We start from the raw sequence: 17,007 nt of genomic DNA, 5'->3' as shown, positions 1-17,007 counted from the left end.
ACAGTATCCTAAGCCTTGTGATAACCTGTATGTAAGCTTAGACTGGAGCTTTTCTCCCTAGGCCTCCACTGAAAATGGGCACTGTCCCAGTCGATCATCCCAGTAAACAAATGTAAAATTAATTAATGAATTAAACGGTCACTGGCTGAGCGATACACTATTATCTGTCTTCTAGTGAAATGGGCTCCCTTGCAATGAGAATCATCAAAGGGATCTGCATGCCTACTGCAGAAGGAAAGTCCAGGCATCCCCATCATTTGTTGATATATTGGACTACAATCATGTAGTCTGAATGACTGGAATGTCCTGAAAAACTAGAAAGGACTCATGTCTAAGACACTAATGTGTAAATAGCCCTCCTGGACTCTCTATCCCTCTCCAACAAAGCCAGGGGTTGAAAATGGTTTCCTGTGTAAAAATCTTGCTAGACCCAAACACCAGGATAAATGTTTTGGATAGCTAGATGGGATAACCAACAGAATCAAAATACTGGAACCACCAAAACCAGTGAGTCCACTGGAAAGCTCACATACTGAACCTGGCATGAGGTACCATAAAACTGACAAGGGTGCTAAACTCAGGGCCTTCAGGCATGTTTTCACAGCTAGACCATTTGCTGCAGAACAGCAACCTGTCACGGAAGACGAATGCTTGAGAAACTGCTGTGCCGAATCAAACACTGATGAAATTAAGATTCTGCCCTGGAAGAACCTAAGATTTCATAAAGCTCACTGTCATCTTCAGGGACAGGAACAGCAGGAGCAGAGACTCTCTGCTAAACTACAGCACCCTGTAATGAAACAGGAAAACAAAAAAAAACAGTTGTTCAGGCAAGAAGTGTTACATTGGTTACTATGGGGGGGGGGGGCAGTTGTGTTTCAGCTGCTGAAATCTAGGATGAATGTGAGGTCCTTAGTTTACTTGGGCACTAAAAAGAATACAAAACAGTATCCTAAGCCTTTCTAGCCATGTGCGACATCCTGGATGTTTCTTTTGTCAGGAAGCTTTTGCACCTATTTCGTTGTTATTGACCTCTGATGCAGTAGTATGCCTATCAAAAACAATAACGGAATCTATTGATGGAAGAAAAAGTGGAAGAGGAATAAGTAACTTTTGTTTTTAATCTCCTCTGCCCATTTATTCCTGGAGATTTTTCTGAATCCTGGGATACAAAGGGAGAGCCTCTATTGACTGCCTCCTATGGGTTATAGTTAACCACTGAGTCAGGATTTCCCCAACTGATCCTGAGACAGACAATATCTTCCTGAGGGATATCAGAGATTCCAGCCCCTCAGCCCACAACTTTGCTTGGATCCAGACTAGAGACAGTTTTTTTTTCTATTATCACTTTGCTGTTATTGCTGTATGTCACAATGGAACCACATCTGATGTTACCTTGTCCACATTCTACAAAAGATATGTTGTGAAGGGAAACACTTAACAGCAACAGCACTGAGGGTTTACCCTTGTTTCTTACTTTTAAGATGCTTAACTTCAGGGTTAAACATCAGAGTCCTGTAAAAGTGAGTCTAGAAAGGCCAGTATAGTGTATCAGCCATTGCCAGTATATGGCAGCTCTGAAGGCTAATGGTCTAGCAGTCCTTCCAGCAGTATTGTAGGCCAAAGACCATGATTGTGCTAAGACTAGAAGAAGTGGTTGTTTGTGTCCTGATCTCTTTTAAAAGATCCTCCAGCAACTATCTCTTTTAAAAGATCCTCCAGCAACTATTCTCTTATTTGTTGCAGATCACTGGGCACATACCTCTGGAAATACAGCAAATGGATTAAGTAACCGGGTGCTGATAGAGACAAGGTGGCAGAAGCACAGCTCTGGATTCTGCATCTAGAGAATAAACAACTGAAGCTTTGAGTGGAGGAAAATCTAGAAAGGCTGATACTGACATAGTCAAGACTGGCTTAGGGAGTCTTTGTCCAAACCTAACACTCCCTCAGAGGGAGGAAAATATCGTTTGCTTATTGGTCACAGGGGACAACTTCAGCATCTTCGAAAGCTGTTTTGGTGGCATCTTGGTGGTCGTCCACCAAAGAAGGGATGACTAAGCCGGATTATAGAATAATATGGTAGACTTTCTACAGACTTTTCAGAGGGCAAGAGATGGGTTCTGAGGTGCAAAATGCCTTCTTCTGAAGATCAGAAAGCTATTGAGAGAAAAGGAACTTCTCCAAGGCTTCATGATGACTTTGGCTATTTTATTAAATCCAAATCATATGGTACAATGACTGGTGTTGGGAGAAGATCCTAAGTGCTACAAAAGTGCTGACTGCAGCCACTGGAGTGGTGAATGGCCCAAGTGCAGCCACATTTTGAAAATAACTGAATAGTATAAAGTGAAGGACAACCCCCCCCCCCCAAACAAAGTTTCTGAAAAAGGAAAGGAAAACTTTCTGCTACTCAAACAAAAATAATAAGTCACAACCTGCACCATACACTTCCCTTCAAGTTATAACAGGGCAAGCTGGGATAATTTCTTCTGATACAATGCTTTCATGTGGGAAGAAATGGAGAGACAGACACAGAGAGACAGGAAAGACTGTGTGGTTCATGATGGGAAAGATGAGTGTCTGCCCACTTGGGAAATATTTGCCTACCAAGTAGTTCTAATGCCTGTGGTGGTAAGTTCCTACTGATTACCAAAGATGAACTTCATCTTACCAGATCTTATACAGTACACAGTCTAGAATTTCAGGGACTGCAACTAAATAGAAGACGAGTGCCAATATGATGTGGTTACTAGTAAAACAAATCACCTGAAATGTGTCAACATTCCAGAAAGCAGTAGCAGAGTTAAAAATATAAAACATTTTCTTTTTAAATCTATACTGAGTTCCAATTATCAAGGAGATGGCTATTAAGTTATCTTCAAAGGAACACAATTTCCTGGTCCAAACTCATTGGCAGACATTAAAATACTGTAAAAAGTAAGTTATAAAAGAAATAAAAGGTTGGAGAGGGGCGATTATCTGACAGACTGTATCAGTTTTGCCTACAGAGACCTGGAAAAGGGTGTGCTTTGATACTTCCAGTAATCTATGATGAACAATAGTAGTTACCACGTTTTCAACAAGAAACAGGACACTGGTGGTCTTTAAAAATAATAGTACAAGGTCAGAGTGGTAGGTACTGTCGTATTATGCGTAACAATTATTCCACCACGTGGCTAATTCAATGATATAATACTTAAAATTTTAAAACACTGGCAGATCCAGGCAACGTCAACATATATATAGACCAAAAATCTAAATACTATGAATTATAGCAGTTAAATAGTATGTATGGCTGTGCCCTAATGAAACACAGATATTTATAGTTACCTCACTCCAAGAGTCAAAGGTCACTACCAAAATTTAAATTAATATCAAAAACTACTGTAATGGTGCATTTCTATTAAATTCTAGTAAGCAACCATTCCATGTTATAGATGAGGCAGACAAGCTTTCAAAACAAAGTACTGCAAAGGTAGCAAATGGCACTGCTTTTTTAACACTTTACAATGTTTTGTTCTTCTTCTGACGTTGCAAGTTATGTGATAACATGGCAGCCATGAAATCTAATGCATACCCACCAAGAAGACAGATGAAGTCCGATTCCTGAAAGTATTCCCACATGTGAAGGATAAAACTGACAGTCTTTGTGTGTATCATTTTAAAACTGTACATATATGGAAGCATGTTAACTAGTGACACAGTGGCATAAATTCTGATGATGTTAGCCAGTAAAACAATGACATATATTCTAATGGAAGCAAAAATGCCTTGGCACAGTGTGGCACCGCCACTCAGTAATATAGTCAGTCTAAAGATATATTACAGCTTATTATAAAATCCACTGAATAAGAACTAACCCAGTAGAGAGGTAGCTACCAATTTGTTAAGGTCTGTAATCTGTTCTTACAACAGACAGCTGTCACCAATATGCAGAATGGAACTTGTCTGATTCTCTCCAAAGGTACATAAATAAATAGCACAGGTAATTAACCCAGACTATACACATTTCACCTGGAGCTTCACCATCAATGCCATTCTGGCACTATGCAGTTGCAATACTTTTTGTCTCACAAATGTAAACATTCTGACAAATTCCTTTTATCTTGCATAAAATGTACTTTTACATGTCTTAGGTGTGACTTTTTATAACACGTCCTGTACTTCCATGGAAGGTCCGGAAAAAAAAAGTTACTGCATGATTCTGTCCGATCCTGATTAGAAATCTGAGTTGCTGACTTTCTCCTACCTCCTGGTTAGCCGCATTTGTATTACCCTGGTTAACTACAGCTAAGCTGCTCTTCTAGCAGCATGGCTAATTGCAGCTATGTTGCTGTTGTATCATTAATGTTAGTTGCATTTATACTGCTGTTGCCTTTTTCTTCACAGCAGTCATCCTCTTGCAACAACAGGTTCTGGTTCTCCTCCTCTTCATCACATGCATCAGCTCCTACTAAGCTGTATCCATCTGCTTTGAGACCAGTGCCATCTATTATAACTGTAATTGTAATCTATTGAGAGAAAAGGAACTTCTCCAAGGCTTCATGATGACTTTGGCTATTTTATTAAATCCAAATCATATGGTACAATGACTGTTGTTGGGAGAAGATTCTAAGTGCTACAAAAGTGCTGACTGCAGCCACTGGGGTGGTGAACGGCCCAAGTGCAGGCACATTCTGAAACTAACTGAATAGTATAAAGTGAAGGACAACCCCTCCCAAACAAAGTTTCTGAAAAAGGAAAGGAAAACTTTCTGCTACTCAAACAAAAATAATAAGTCACAACCTGCACCATACACTTTCCTTCAAGTTATAACAACAGGGCAAGCTGGGATAATTTCTTCTGATACAACGCTTTCATGTGGGAAGAAATGGAGAGACAGACACAGAGAGACAGGAAAGACTGTGTGGTTCATGATGGGAAAGATGAGTGTCTGCCCACTTGGGAAATATTTGTCTACCAAGTAGTTCTAATGGCTGTGGTGGTAAGTTCCTACTGATTACCAAAGATGAACTTCATCTTACCAGATCTTATACAGTACACAGTCTAGAATTTCAGGGACTGCAACTAAAGATAAGACGAGTGCCAATATGATGTGGTTACTAGTAAAGCAAATCACCTGAAATGTGTCAACATTCCAGAAAGCAGTAGCAGGGTTCTAAATATAAAACATTTTCTTTTTAAACCTATACTGAGTTCCAATTATCAAGGAGATGGCTATTAAGTTATCTTCAAAGGAACACAATTTCCTGGTCCAAACTCATTGGCAGACATTAAAATACTGTAAAAAGTAAGTTACAAAAAGAGATAAAAGGTTGGAGAGGGACGATTATCTGACAGACTGTATCAGTTTTGCCTACAGACACCTGGAAAAGGGTGTGCTTTGATACTTCCAGTAATCTATGATGGACAATAGTAGTTACCACGTTTTCAACAAGAAACAGGACACTGGTGGTCTTTAAAAATAATAGTACAAGGTCAGAGTGGTAGGTACTGTCGTACTATGCGTAACAATTATTCCACCACGTGGCTAATTCAATGATATAATACTTAAAATTTTAAAACACTGGCAGATCCAGGCAACGTCAACTTATATATAGACCAAAAATCTAAATACTATGAATTATAGCAGTTAAATAGTATGTATGGCTGTGCCCTAATGAAACACAGATATTTATAGTTACCTCACTCCAAGAGTCAAAGGTCACTACCAAAATTTAAATTAATATCAAAGACTACTGTAATGGTGCATTTCTATTAAATTCTAGTAAGCAACCATTCCATGTTATAGATGAGACAGACAAGCTTTCAAAACAAAGTACTGCAAAGGTAGCAAATGGCACTGCTTTTTTAACACTTTACAATGTTTTGTTCTTCTTCTGACGTTGCAAGTTATGTGATAACATGGCAGCCATGAAATCTAATGCATACCCACCAAGAAGACAGATGAAGTCCGATTCCTGAAAGTATTCCCACATGTGAAGGATAAAACTGACAGTCTTTGTGTGTATCATTTTAAAAGTGTACATATATGGAAGCATGTTAACCAGTGACACAGTGGCATAAATTCTGATGATGTTAGCCAATAAAACAATGACATATATTCTAATGGAAGCAAAAATGCCTTGGCACAGTGTGGCACCGCCACTCAGTAATATAGTCAGTCTAAAGATATATTACAGCTTATTATAAAATCCACTGAATAAGAACTAACCCAGTAGAGAGGTAGCTACCAATTTGTTAAGGTCTGTAATCTGTTCTTACAACAGACAGCTGTCACCAATATGCAGAATGGAACTTGTCTGATTCTCTCCAAAGGTACATAAATAAATAGCACAGGTAATTAACCCAGACTATACACATTTCACCTGGAGCTTCACCATCAGTGCCATTCTGGCACTATGCAGTTGCAATACTTTTTGTCTCACAAATGTAAACATTCTGACAAATTCCTTTTATCTTGCATAAAATGTACTTTTACATGTCTTAGGTGTGACTTTTTATAACACGTCCTGTACTTCCATGGAAGGTCCGGAAAAAAAAAAAGTTACTGCATGATTCTGTCCGATCCTGATTTAGAAATCTGAGTTGCTGACTTTCTCCAACCTCCTGGTTAGCCGCATTTGTATTACCCTGGTTAACTACAGCTAAGCTGCTCTTCTATCAGCATGGCTAATTGCAGCTATGTTGCTGTTGTATCATTAATGTTAGTTGCATTTATACTGCTGTTGCCTTTTTCTTCACAGCACTCATCCTCTTGCAACAACAGGTTCTGGTTCTCCTCCTCCTCATCACATGCATCAGCTCCTACTAAGCTGTATCCATCTGCTTTGAGACCAGTGCCATCTATTGTAATGTCCTCCATCTGAACGGCTGACTCATCTCTGGTACTGCACTGCGCATATATGCCAGCGTCCCTCGTCTCCATCCTCTCCTGAATGAGCCTTTGGAAGAACATGACTGGAATGGGAAGGAAAGCAAGCGCTATAAGGCCAAGTAGAAGGGCAACAGCCAGGGGTGGATATGCCCGTGTTACCTCCTCTGCCTGCAAAGACAAAAAGCAGAGATAGAAATGAAAAGCTGTTTCTTGTTTTAAACTTCGTAAGGATAGAACACTGAATGTTACAATGAGACCGCAATCACTGAAAACAAGACATATTACCATTATTTTCTTACTTCAGTTCTACTCAAGCAGAAAAACTAATAATTACTGACTTCATTATTTCACAAGTACCTAAAAAGAAGATCATAACGTTTTTTGAAGCTGTTTCTGCTAAACAAGACCATCAAAAAGTTCTTTTGAATCATTTGGTCAATGTCACCACTTCCTTTTCCCATAGATGATTTATAAGTTGGGTACAGAAGAAGCCCATGCACAAAATACTTTATCATGTCCATCCAATTTTTGTGAAAGTGACAGTTTTGACCAAAGGTACATTGTGACAGTATAGTGTAGCACTCTAAAACCAGTAACAGGTAGGGATAGTATTTATTTCTCTGTGGAGTTCACAGTCAACAGGAATGTCATATCTACACTAGTGGCCTCACAGTCAGCAGGAATGTTCTATCTACACTAATGGCCTGCCAACCTATTGCTGAACACACCAAACCCCAAAGATTTAGACACTGTTAGTTCTGCAGTAGTTACTGGTTGCGGCTGACTTACTGTAGCACTTTCTGACATTCTTAGTGCAGGTCTTTTCACACTTTATGCTGCATGTTCCAGCCAGAAGATGGGATACAGCCATCACTTTACAGCTGCTGGATGACATACAGATGGGAAATGGCTGATTTATAGTGACTCCTGAAGAAGAGTCCTTGTGAACATCTATTTCTATAAGTAGGTAGAAGAGGGAATTGAAGTTTTATACTAGTAATGTGAATTTATACATATACAGATACATTTTCTCAATTTTATTGCATGTCATCTGTCACGATTTAGATAATAACATTATTTTACGTTTACAAGTTATTAGTAGGCAGTTGGACCATTAGACCATTGGAAGCCTAGCCAATGCAAATCAACTGTTTGTTTCCTCAACTTGTAAGGGCCTGACAAAACAGCCTAGGGGTGAATATATGGATCCCAACCACTCATCATGACTGCCTTTAAAGACGGCTATGGAGCTACTTTGCTTGACCTAGACTGGGAGCTTGTTCCATAGGTGAAGGATACTTTGGAAGTTATATATTGCATAAACTGGGCCTTTTTATACTGTGATGTAGGTTTAAGTCCTTGGAATGGGTTTGGGTGGAATTTCCAGTTTTTCAGAGGTGCAAGAGGCTAAGCAGGACTGGCTCTTCCATAGCTCCATAGTCCAAGCAGCCGTCATCACTGAAAACCTTGTAAGACACAGAAAAAGGTAACAGGACTCCTAGCTGCTTGTGTAACTTCAGGATCTTATATTAATCAATTTCTTGGTTAGGGTGCATTGTGAGCTTTCAAGTTGGGTGATGTGCCTTGACAGGTAAATGCTAAAGGGGCACTATATTTTCTATGGGTCTGATTTAGGACTGAGCAGTGACAGACAATAACTACTTTGTATCTGGATGACATGCCCTTGGCAATCAGTAAGGCCAGGAAGAATGATTTCTTAAGTTGACATATGGTGGTCAAATGACAACTCATTGTGCATGAATGTGCCCAAGTCCCTAACAATGGTGGGGTATCATTTATGTGTCAGGTGCAGTGTTGTTCTTGTTTCCCAGAAAGCATTGTACTACATTTTTAGCACTGGGCTCAAATCCATGGTTACAGTACCATGTACCAGTGTGATTTAATCCTCTTGCAGGAAATGGGCATTAGTTAGAAAATTAATGACAGCACTAAATCTGCAACCATCAGCATTCTTTGCAGACACAGACCCCTAATGTCAGCTTGGACAGCAGAGAAGTATATGCATAAGAAGAGGGGACCCCAATATGGAGCCTTGTGAGATGCCACTAGTAATACATCTTTTACAAGAAAATGTAACATCAACCCACACTTTGTGTGTTCTCTCAGTCACCCAATTTGCTAACCAGCAGGTTATACAGGGCATAATATTTAGCAAAGTCAAAGAGTGTAGCATAGTAGCTAAGGTCTTAACAAAAGCCAGGAAGGCCACAAGATGCAGTAGGCAGGCCTTACCCTTTTTAAAGCCAAATTGATTTTGGTCAAGGAACTGCAGCCCAATGCCAACTTTATTTAGGAGTTCCATGACTTTACAAATGATACTAATATGACTAATTGTGCTGTTGTCCCCATAAGCATTTCTGCCAGGTCGAAGGGATACCGATGGCGGTATAATTTGCTTACACCTATGTGGATTTGTTTATGGGCTACTTTTGAGTCTGAGTTTATGTACAACATTCACACCAATGTCTTTTATTCCAGTGTGGCTATCTTACAATGTTATTTAGACGACTGCTGGCTTATCCAATCTTGTAATGCCATCTCCTCTGATAATGTTTTTACTGACTTTCTAAACATAAATGCATTCTGTGCTAGATTCATTGCATCTGAGCATACCACAAAAATTAAATTTCAAGATGCTACTGTAACTAGCACAACAGATGGCAGAGTTACTCTGGATTAGCTAAAGTACAACTTTATGAATTCTTTACTTCATGTCACAAGTAGTTTCAATCTTTGGCATTTAACATGTAATACTCCTCGATCACAGAGTAAAGTGCATTTGTTATAACTCTGCACAATGTCATTGTCTAATTCCACGATAAACTTATCAACAGGGGCACCAACACGACAGCGAATAGAAGAGGCAGACCCTCCCTATAAAACAAAGGCAGTGGCAAGAGTTGCGCTTGTTAACTTTATGACAACCGTTGCAATCATAATCTCTACATTCTGTAATGGTATGTCTTATGTGTTGCTTCTAGGAAGACCAGTTTATTGTTGCATAACCTTAGTATTTATCAATATGGAAAAAAATCAGAACAGCTTTCACAAACTATCTGCAGAACATCTGAGCAAGACTACACATCTGTTCTTAGTAGCACTTGTACTGTTCCTTATGTCATTTTTGTTGCTAAAGCTGAGTAATTCAGTATGATTCACTCAGGTTACATTTATAAAATCAGGCATGCATACTTCCTACATTTCTAGTTGGGTCATTTCTCTACCTCTAACCCTCTGTTTTTTGTTTTTTTTTTCAAGTGGGAAAGACATCAAGACAACTAGGGCAGGCTGTGTGAAACTTACAGTTGTCTTTTAGTAAAGATTTAGTAAACAGATGTAAAAATGTACAAGATCTACTGCTATTTTTCATTTATTTTCTGCAAATATGTGAGATGTAAACGTTGTGTGAAACCTGTGAGTCTTGCAATATGCAAAATACATAAAATGTGGAAAAAATGCATAGGAAGCATGGTTTTTCTTGTATAAAATATTAGATCTATCAACTGATTTAAAGCAAGCACAAACAACAGCAGCGTTGCATTATCTTCCTAAGCCTGACACTTCCTTTCAACAGCTACAACCACAAATGGACTGCAGAGTTTTCTATAAAATTGGGATGCCATACATGCTTACATATGAAATCTAAACCAAACATACAGAATCTGGGAGTCAAGTTTGGAGAGAAGTTGTTGAGGTCATATAGTCTGTGCCTTACCTCTGGAGTGTGCACTTGACTTTCTGGACTGAGAGTACTTAAATGGAATTTATTGCCTGTGAGTCTTCTATAAATGTTGAATGTTCTTAAAAGTCAGAGGTGGACAGATTACAGAAAAATCTACAGACAGTGGTAAGTAAAGATCCGTTGGATAACAGACTGTTTTTCCATTGCCATTTACCTGTTCAAATATTTTATTTTATATTCCTCTTTGCAATCACGTATCTGCACTTATATGTTTTTTCCCATTAAATTGCCTACTTTAATAATTTTATATAAAGAATGTCACTGTCCAAATTTAACAGTTTATGGCTGGTGATTTATCTATTATTATAACAGTATATGTCACAAATCAGTCACTTATTAACTGATGGCATCTGTCTTTCAAAGGGTAACTGCTTTAGCCATGGCTACCAGGCAAAAATATTACAGACATCTTATTTCAAGAGTGTGTAGTAGTTGTGTTTTTGGTATAAGTGGCGATGGTGGGTTACCATAAAGACAGGCAAAGAGGTACTGTTACTAAAGAGGTAAAGACACTGTGTCTGTGTGTGTGTGTGTGTGTGTGTGTGTGTGTGTGTGTGTGTGTGTGTGTGTGCGCGCGCATGTGTATGTACACAACAATTTTATGAACAAGCTTCAGTTACTGCTAGTAAGACACATAAAGAAATGTGAAAATCTGCTTTTCTTTCTCAGCCAACAGTTTTTCACACATTTAATGTTCCCTCCAACTCACAGCTATGTAATAGTAATCCAGCCTGCTGAAAGTCAGGAATGCAACACTTAAGCAACTGACTGCTGGTAGGTGTTAATGAACTTGCTTTACTGCCCTATGGTAAACTCCATAACACTTGAACAAATATAACAAGAAATACAGATTTTGAACGGGCAAAGCAAGACATGAGGTAAAGGCCAATAAGAGCCAACAGTTAGATACTTGTCAGACAGAAAATGGTTCAGTTTATGGCATTGTCCAAGAAATTTCCACTGGCAATTTATTCTTCACCGGAGGCGAGGGGGAATAATATACTTTGTCACAACATACAGTAATTTCTCACCAATATTAGTAATTCAGTACTGGGTGACAGTAACTAAGGTGTCAGCATAAAGAGAGCTAAATCCATTGAGAGTAACTTTACTTACAAGAGAAAGTGAAATTTAGCAAAATTTGCTAATTTCTAATAATGACATTTCTAGAATTTGGTAGTTACTGGTCTGCTAGGGGCATCTGCATGTGGAAAATATTCTGTCTGGTTGCAAAAAACTACTTGGTGCTAACATTAGTAGTGTAAAATTCTACAGCAGTGGACATTTTACATGGGACTGTTACTCTACAGTTTTGCTACTTTTTGCAATTGTATTTTTTTTTATAAATAGTACATTGGACAGAATACATGTAGGTTCAGGGTTAAAAAGATTGAGCATCTAACTGAAATAAAAAAGGTGAGCTGAAACTAATCCAACAGCTTTATATTATAAAAAAGTACACACATGAGGTAGTGATGCTGTTGGAGTCACTGTGTTATCTGTTTCTTATCCGCAGAAGAAGCAACTTGGAGTTACCATTGGTGAAATTAAAAAATACAAGCTGTTGGCACCAAACAGACTCAACAGAGATTTGATAAAACTTTCTTCTTATGAGTTTGCTGCACTAATTAATTCAATAACAGAATCTTACTTCATATTGGTTGCCACTTATTTAAATTGCTTGGGTGCTCATTAGATTCTAAGCATCCTCTTAAGCTTGAACTACATGGTGTCTGAAGTTATTGCGGTACATGAATAATACTTGGATCACTGTTCTGCTGCATCTGTGTATATGACACACAGGTCAACACATGTCCTCAACCAGAGTATACGGCAGTGATGTCACACACACACAACCTGAGTGTATGACATCACTGCCAGTTCCTAACCTAGTTTTAAGACAGCCAGTAAGTCACTACATGTGCCTGACTTGAATATATTACAGGGAATCACAACCCATCCTAAAACTAGTATTATATTACGCGTGCCTTCGTTGAAGGTTGGATGTCGAGCTGGCAACTCAACACTGTGAAAATCTACTGCCAATCATTAGCGGACCGGAGTTCCGCTGTGGCGACTCCTAACCGGGAAAAGCCGAAAGACAACAACAACAACAACAACATATACCCAAGTTATAAAAAGATCTAATCACAAAAACATTGACATGAAAAATGTTATAAAATCATCAACAACAAAAAAATAAATTAAAAAAAACAATGTTTTTACAAGAGGCACCCCCCCCCAACCCACCTAATCTAAAAACAACTCTGAGATCACACAATATCAGGAAAAGTACATATCCCACAACCATGGTATTACAGTGATCTCACACAAATAAAATATCTAAACAACAAACAATCTACATGTATTTTTTTTTTATTTGCATGCTCCAAGATTTTGTCTTAAAACATGTAAATAAAGCAGTTGATGTATTTTTCATGTAGACTTTTTATTTTGTGTTTACATCATTTTAGGTGAACCTATACATGTCTCATATCATGATATTCTGTGCTATACTACTGTATCAGAATCACTCTGTTTATTATACTTTAATTTGTTATGACTTCAAAATGGCTGTCAAGGCTAGGGACTGTTGGACTGACATTTTTTTAGTCTCTCCTGATTTCCAGAATGTAGTTTGTGTCTCCATAACATGACCCAGCCATTACAGAACACATTTTTATCTCAGTTTAAACACAGTGAGAATGTGTTTTAAGTCACTGGCTTCTTATAATACCTCCGTAAGGATAGACAGTGTTTTATTTTCAATGAATTACTACAATTTGTCCTGTGAGCTGCTAAAAAACTTCTCAATCTGCAATACAAATAGCACAATTTTGCTCAATATTTAAAGCTGTAGTTTCCAGACCCCCCACATCCTTGTTTAGGTGTAAAACCTGCTAGCAAGTCTAGCAAATAAGCTAGTTCAGCTTTGATGGACAGCTGATCTTAAGTACACTACATAACTAAAACTATAACTGATAAGCAAACATATTCTATATGGAGCATATGTACCCTACTGGATTCAGCCCTCAAAAACAATGATGGAAGATGAATTGACTGTTTGATCAACAATTCAAACACCAGCTGGGAGGAAAAAAGAAGTTATGTACTCACCATAACGTTTCATCTGAGTAGTTACACTTCATTTTTCTGCAACCTGTGGGTATACGGATCCGTATCAGATGCGAGCTGGCAACTTTTTTTCTAGCATCTGCTCCAAGCTCCGAGCTCCTCCCCTTACCCATAACACCCTACCATCTCCTATCTTCCCTCAGATCGAGTTTGCTGCAACTAAAAACATAAGCAACTCAGCCCAATGAACCAAACCTGAAAAGACAGGACAAGGTCCGGGGGGGCAGATGGAGGGAATGTTGCAGAAAAATGAAGTATAACTACTCAGATGGAACGTTATGGTGAATACATAACTTCTTTATCTGAAGTAGTTAACTTCATTTTATCTGCAACCTGTGGGACAGAGTCCCCAGCTACTCCAATCCTAGGAGGCACTTATGGAAAGATATTCCTGAGCACTGCAGAGCCAAAGATGCTCTACCCCTAGAAATCAGATCTAATTTGTAATGGGAAATGAAGGTATGTGAATTGGCCCAGGTCGCTGCTGCACAAATGTCGTCCAAAGGCACCCTAGGCCAAAAAGCAGCAGAAGCCGCCATGGACCTGGTAGAGTGAGCCTTAACAATACCAGGAGGAGATAAACCTTTTGCTTTGTAGGCATGTGAAATACAAAGAGTGATCCATCTGGCCAAAGAAACTTTAGAAATAGCTTTTCCCATAAATGCTTTGGAAAAGGAAACAAACAATTGGTCAGTCTTGCGGAAAGACTTCATTCTATGAAGATAAAAACAAAGCTGTCTATGAACATCTAACAAATAGAGTTTGTATTCACCTTTATTTTGTAAGTTAGGAAAGAAAACGGGCAGATTAATGGACTGGTTTATGTTTGCTTCAGATGCCACTTTGGGTAAGAAGGAAGGATTAGTATGGAGAGAGACCCTATCCTTGTAGAAGACCAAATACGAAGGCACAGCAGACAGAGCTTGAAGCACAGAAACCCTCCTAGCAGATGTAATGGCGACTAGGAAAGTGGTCTTCCAGGACAAAAATTTCAAGTCCACCGAAGCTGCAGGTTCGAAAGGAGGAGCCACCAATGCCTGTAAAACAAAAGTAAGGTCCCAAGGAGGCACTGAATCCTTGACAGGTGGATGTAACAGAAAAGTACCTTTAAGAAAAGCCTTACACAGCCTAGAGGAGGCTAAGGCAATGTTGTCTTCACCAACATGAAAACTGGAAATGGCTGCCAATTGTACTTTCACCGTGGAGGAACTAGCTCCTTGCTGAAAAATGCCAGACAGGTAATCCAACACCGCTGGAACAGGGGCTGTAAAGGGATCTACTTTTCTCTGTGAGGCCCAAAAGAAAAGCGCTTCCATTTACTGCAATAAAGTTTCCTAGTGGAGTCTTTAAGAGAAGCCACCAGAATGGAATTACCGGGGATGAAATACCGGGAGTCCTGGCAATTAATGGAACTGGAGCAACCAGGCTGTCAGCTTCAGGCTGCCCAGATCAGGCGGACGGGCCCCCGACGTATGGGAGATTAGATCTGGGCAGGGATCCAGAACCCACGGGGGAGCTAAGAGTTGAGACCAAAGGAATGGGAACCAAATCTGACGAGGCCAGAACAGGACAATGAGGATAACTTTGCACTGCAGTCGGCAAGCTTTCTGAAGAAACTTCGGAATGAGTGGCAAAGGTGGATAAGCATACAGAAGACCGGGGGGCCAAGCATGGACTAGAGCGTCTCTGGGGAATCAGAGCGAAGAACTCGATGCACTTTGCGTTGGAAGGAGATGTGAAGAGATCGCAGCAAGGCTGACCCCATGCAAGGAAGATGTCCTCCGCTACTGTTTCAGAGACCACTCATACGGCATCAGAATGGCCCGACTCAATCTGTCCGCCAAAATGTTGGAGCACCCTGGGATGTGCGCATCTATCAGAAACCGACCGGTGGAGATCGCCCATTCCCACACTCTCATGGCCTCGCGACATAGGGGGTAGGATCTGGCTCCCCCGCTTGTTGATATACCAGACAACCGACATATTGTCTGACTGAATTGCAATCAATCCGAGAGGGAGGTCAGTATGAAAGGCTTCCAATGCTAAAAGCACTGCCCTCATCTCTAGAACATTTATGTGCAACTTGGTCTCTGACTGGGACCACATGCCTTGGACTGTCCTTCCCAAACAGTGTCCCCCCAACCCGAGTTGGGAGGCGTCTGTGGTCACTGTGGCTTGGACTGGAGATGACATGAAGGGGCGTCCTTCTGATATCTCCGGTGAACTTAACCACCAAAGAAGAGACGTCCTGCAGATGTGACTGATCTTGATTGAAGATTCCATGGGCAGGTCTAGCCAAGATCATTGAACAGACAGAGTCCATTGAAGAACCCGCATGTGAAGGCGCGCACAAGGGAGAATCGATATGGCGGTAGCCATGGAGCCCAGAGCCCAGAGAACCTCGCTCACCTTTGGAGACTTGGAGTTCGCTATGTGGCACCTGAGGTGTAAGATCCTGTCAGGATTTAAGAATACCTTCATCTGCAAAGTGTCTAGCCGTGCCCCAATGAAGTCTAGAACTTGTACTGGTCGCAATTGGGATTTCTGAACATTGACTGTAATTCCCAGTAGATCTGCCAACTGAATGAAGTAATCTCGGGCCAGACATAGGTGATGCTTGAGGGGCGCAGCGAAGAGCCAGTCGTCCAGGTATGGAAACACACCTGAATACTCTGAAGCCTCAGTTGAGCCGCTACAACTGCCACTACCTTGGTGAACACCCTGGGGGCTGTGGTGAGACCAAAGGGTAGGGCTCTGAACCGAAAATGACTGGCTGCCAGCCGGAAGCACAGAAACCTCCTGGAGCTTCTGGGTATTTTGATGTGGTAGTAAGCATACTGGAGGTCTAACGAGCACATCCAGTCGCACTCTCGGAGATAAGGTAGAATGGACTGTAGGGTGACCATCCAGAATTTCTGTTTGGTTACAGACAGGTTTAATGCTGACAGGTCTAGGATGGGCCTGAGCTCCCCCGTCTTTTCTGGCACCAAAAAGAACCTTGAGTAGACGCCTGATCCAGACTGATCGGGGGACCTGTTCGATGGCTCATTTGACAAGCAGCTTTGAAACCTCTAGAGCTGCGGCCTCCCTGTGAGCGGGTGGAACATCCGGGAGGTGTTTTGGAATATTTGGAGGGGCAACAAATGGGATAGAGTAACCTCTGGATATTATCTGTAACACCCAGCGATCTGTCGTAATGGACTCCCATGCCGCTGGGTGTAAGGACAAT

At 40.3% G+C, this 17,007-nt stretch overlaps 1 protein-coding gene across 3 annotated transcripts in view; it reads right to left on the bottom strand.

Annotated features, from left to right (window-relative positions):
- Nucleotides 1-1,740: 1,740 nt before the first annotated feature.
- LOC122791582 (sodium-dependent neutral amino acid transporter B(0)AT2-like) overlaps nucleotides 1,741-17,007 on the bottom strand; it is a 734,235-nt gene continuing 718,968 nt past the window's right edge. For all 3 annotated transcript variants that reach the window (XM_044059347.1, XM_044059350.1, XM_044059349.1), the window contains exon 14: nucleotides 1,741-7,048. In XM_044059347.1, the coding sequence (XP_043915282.1) occupies nucleotides 6,686-7,048 (363 nt within the window). In that variant the 3' untranslated portion in view covers nucleotides 1,741-6,685. The remainder of the gene's footprint in view (nucleotides 7,049-17,007) is intronic.

Source organism: Protopterus annectens, chromosome 17.part0 (assembly GCF_019279795.1).
Source record: "Protopterus annectens isolate FY-2018-M chromosome 17.part0, PAN1.0, whole genome shotgun sequence".
Taxonomy (NCBI): Eukaryota; Metazoa; Chordata; order Ceratodontiformes; family Protopteridae; genus Protopterus; species Protopterus annectens.
The sequence above is the reverse complement of the archived record's forward strand: the minus strand, read 5'-3'. Positions and strand labels throughout refer to the sequence as shown.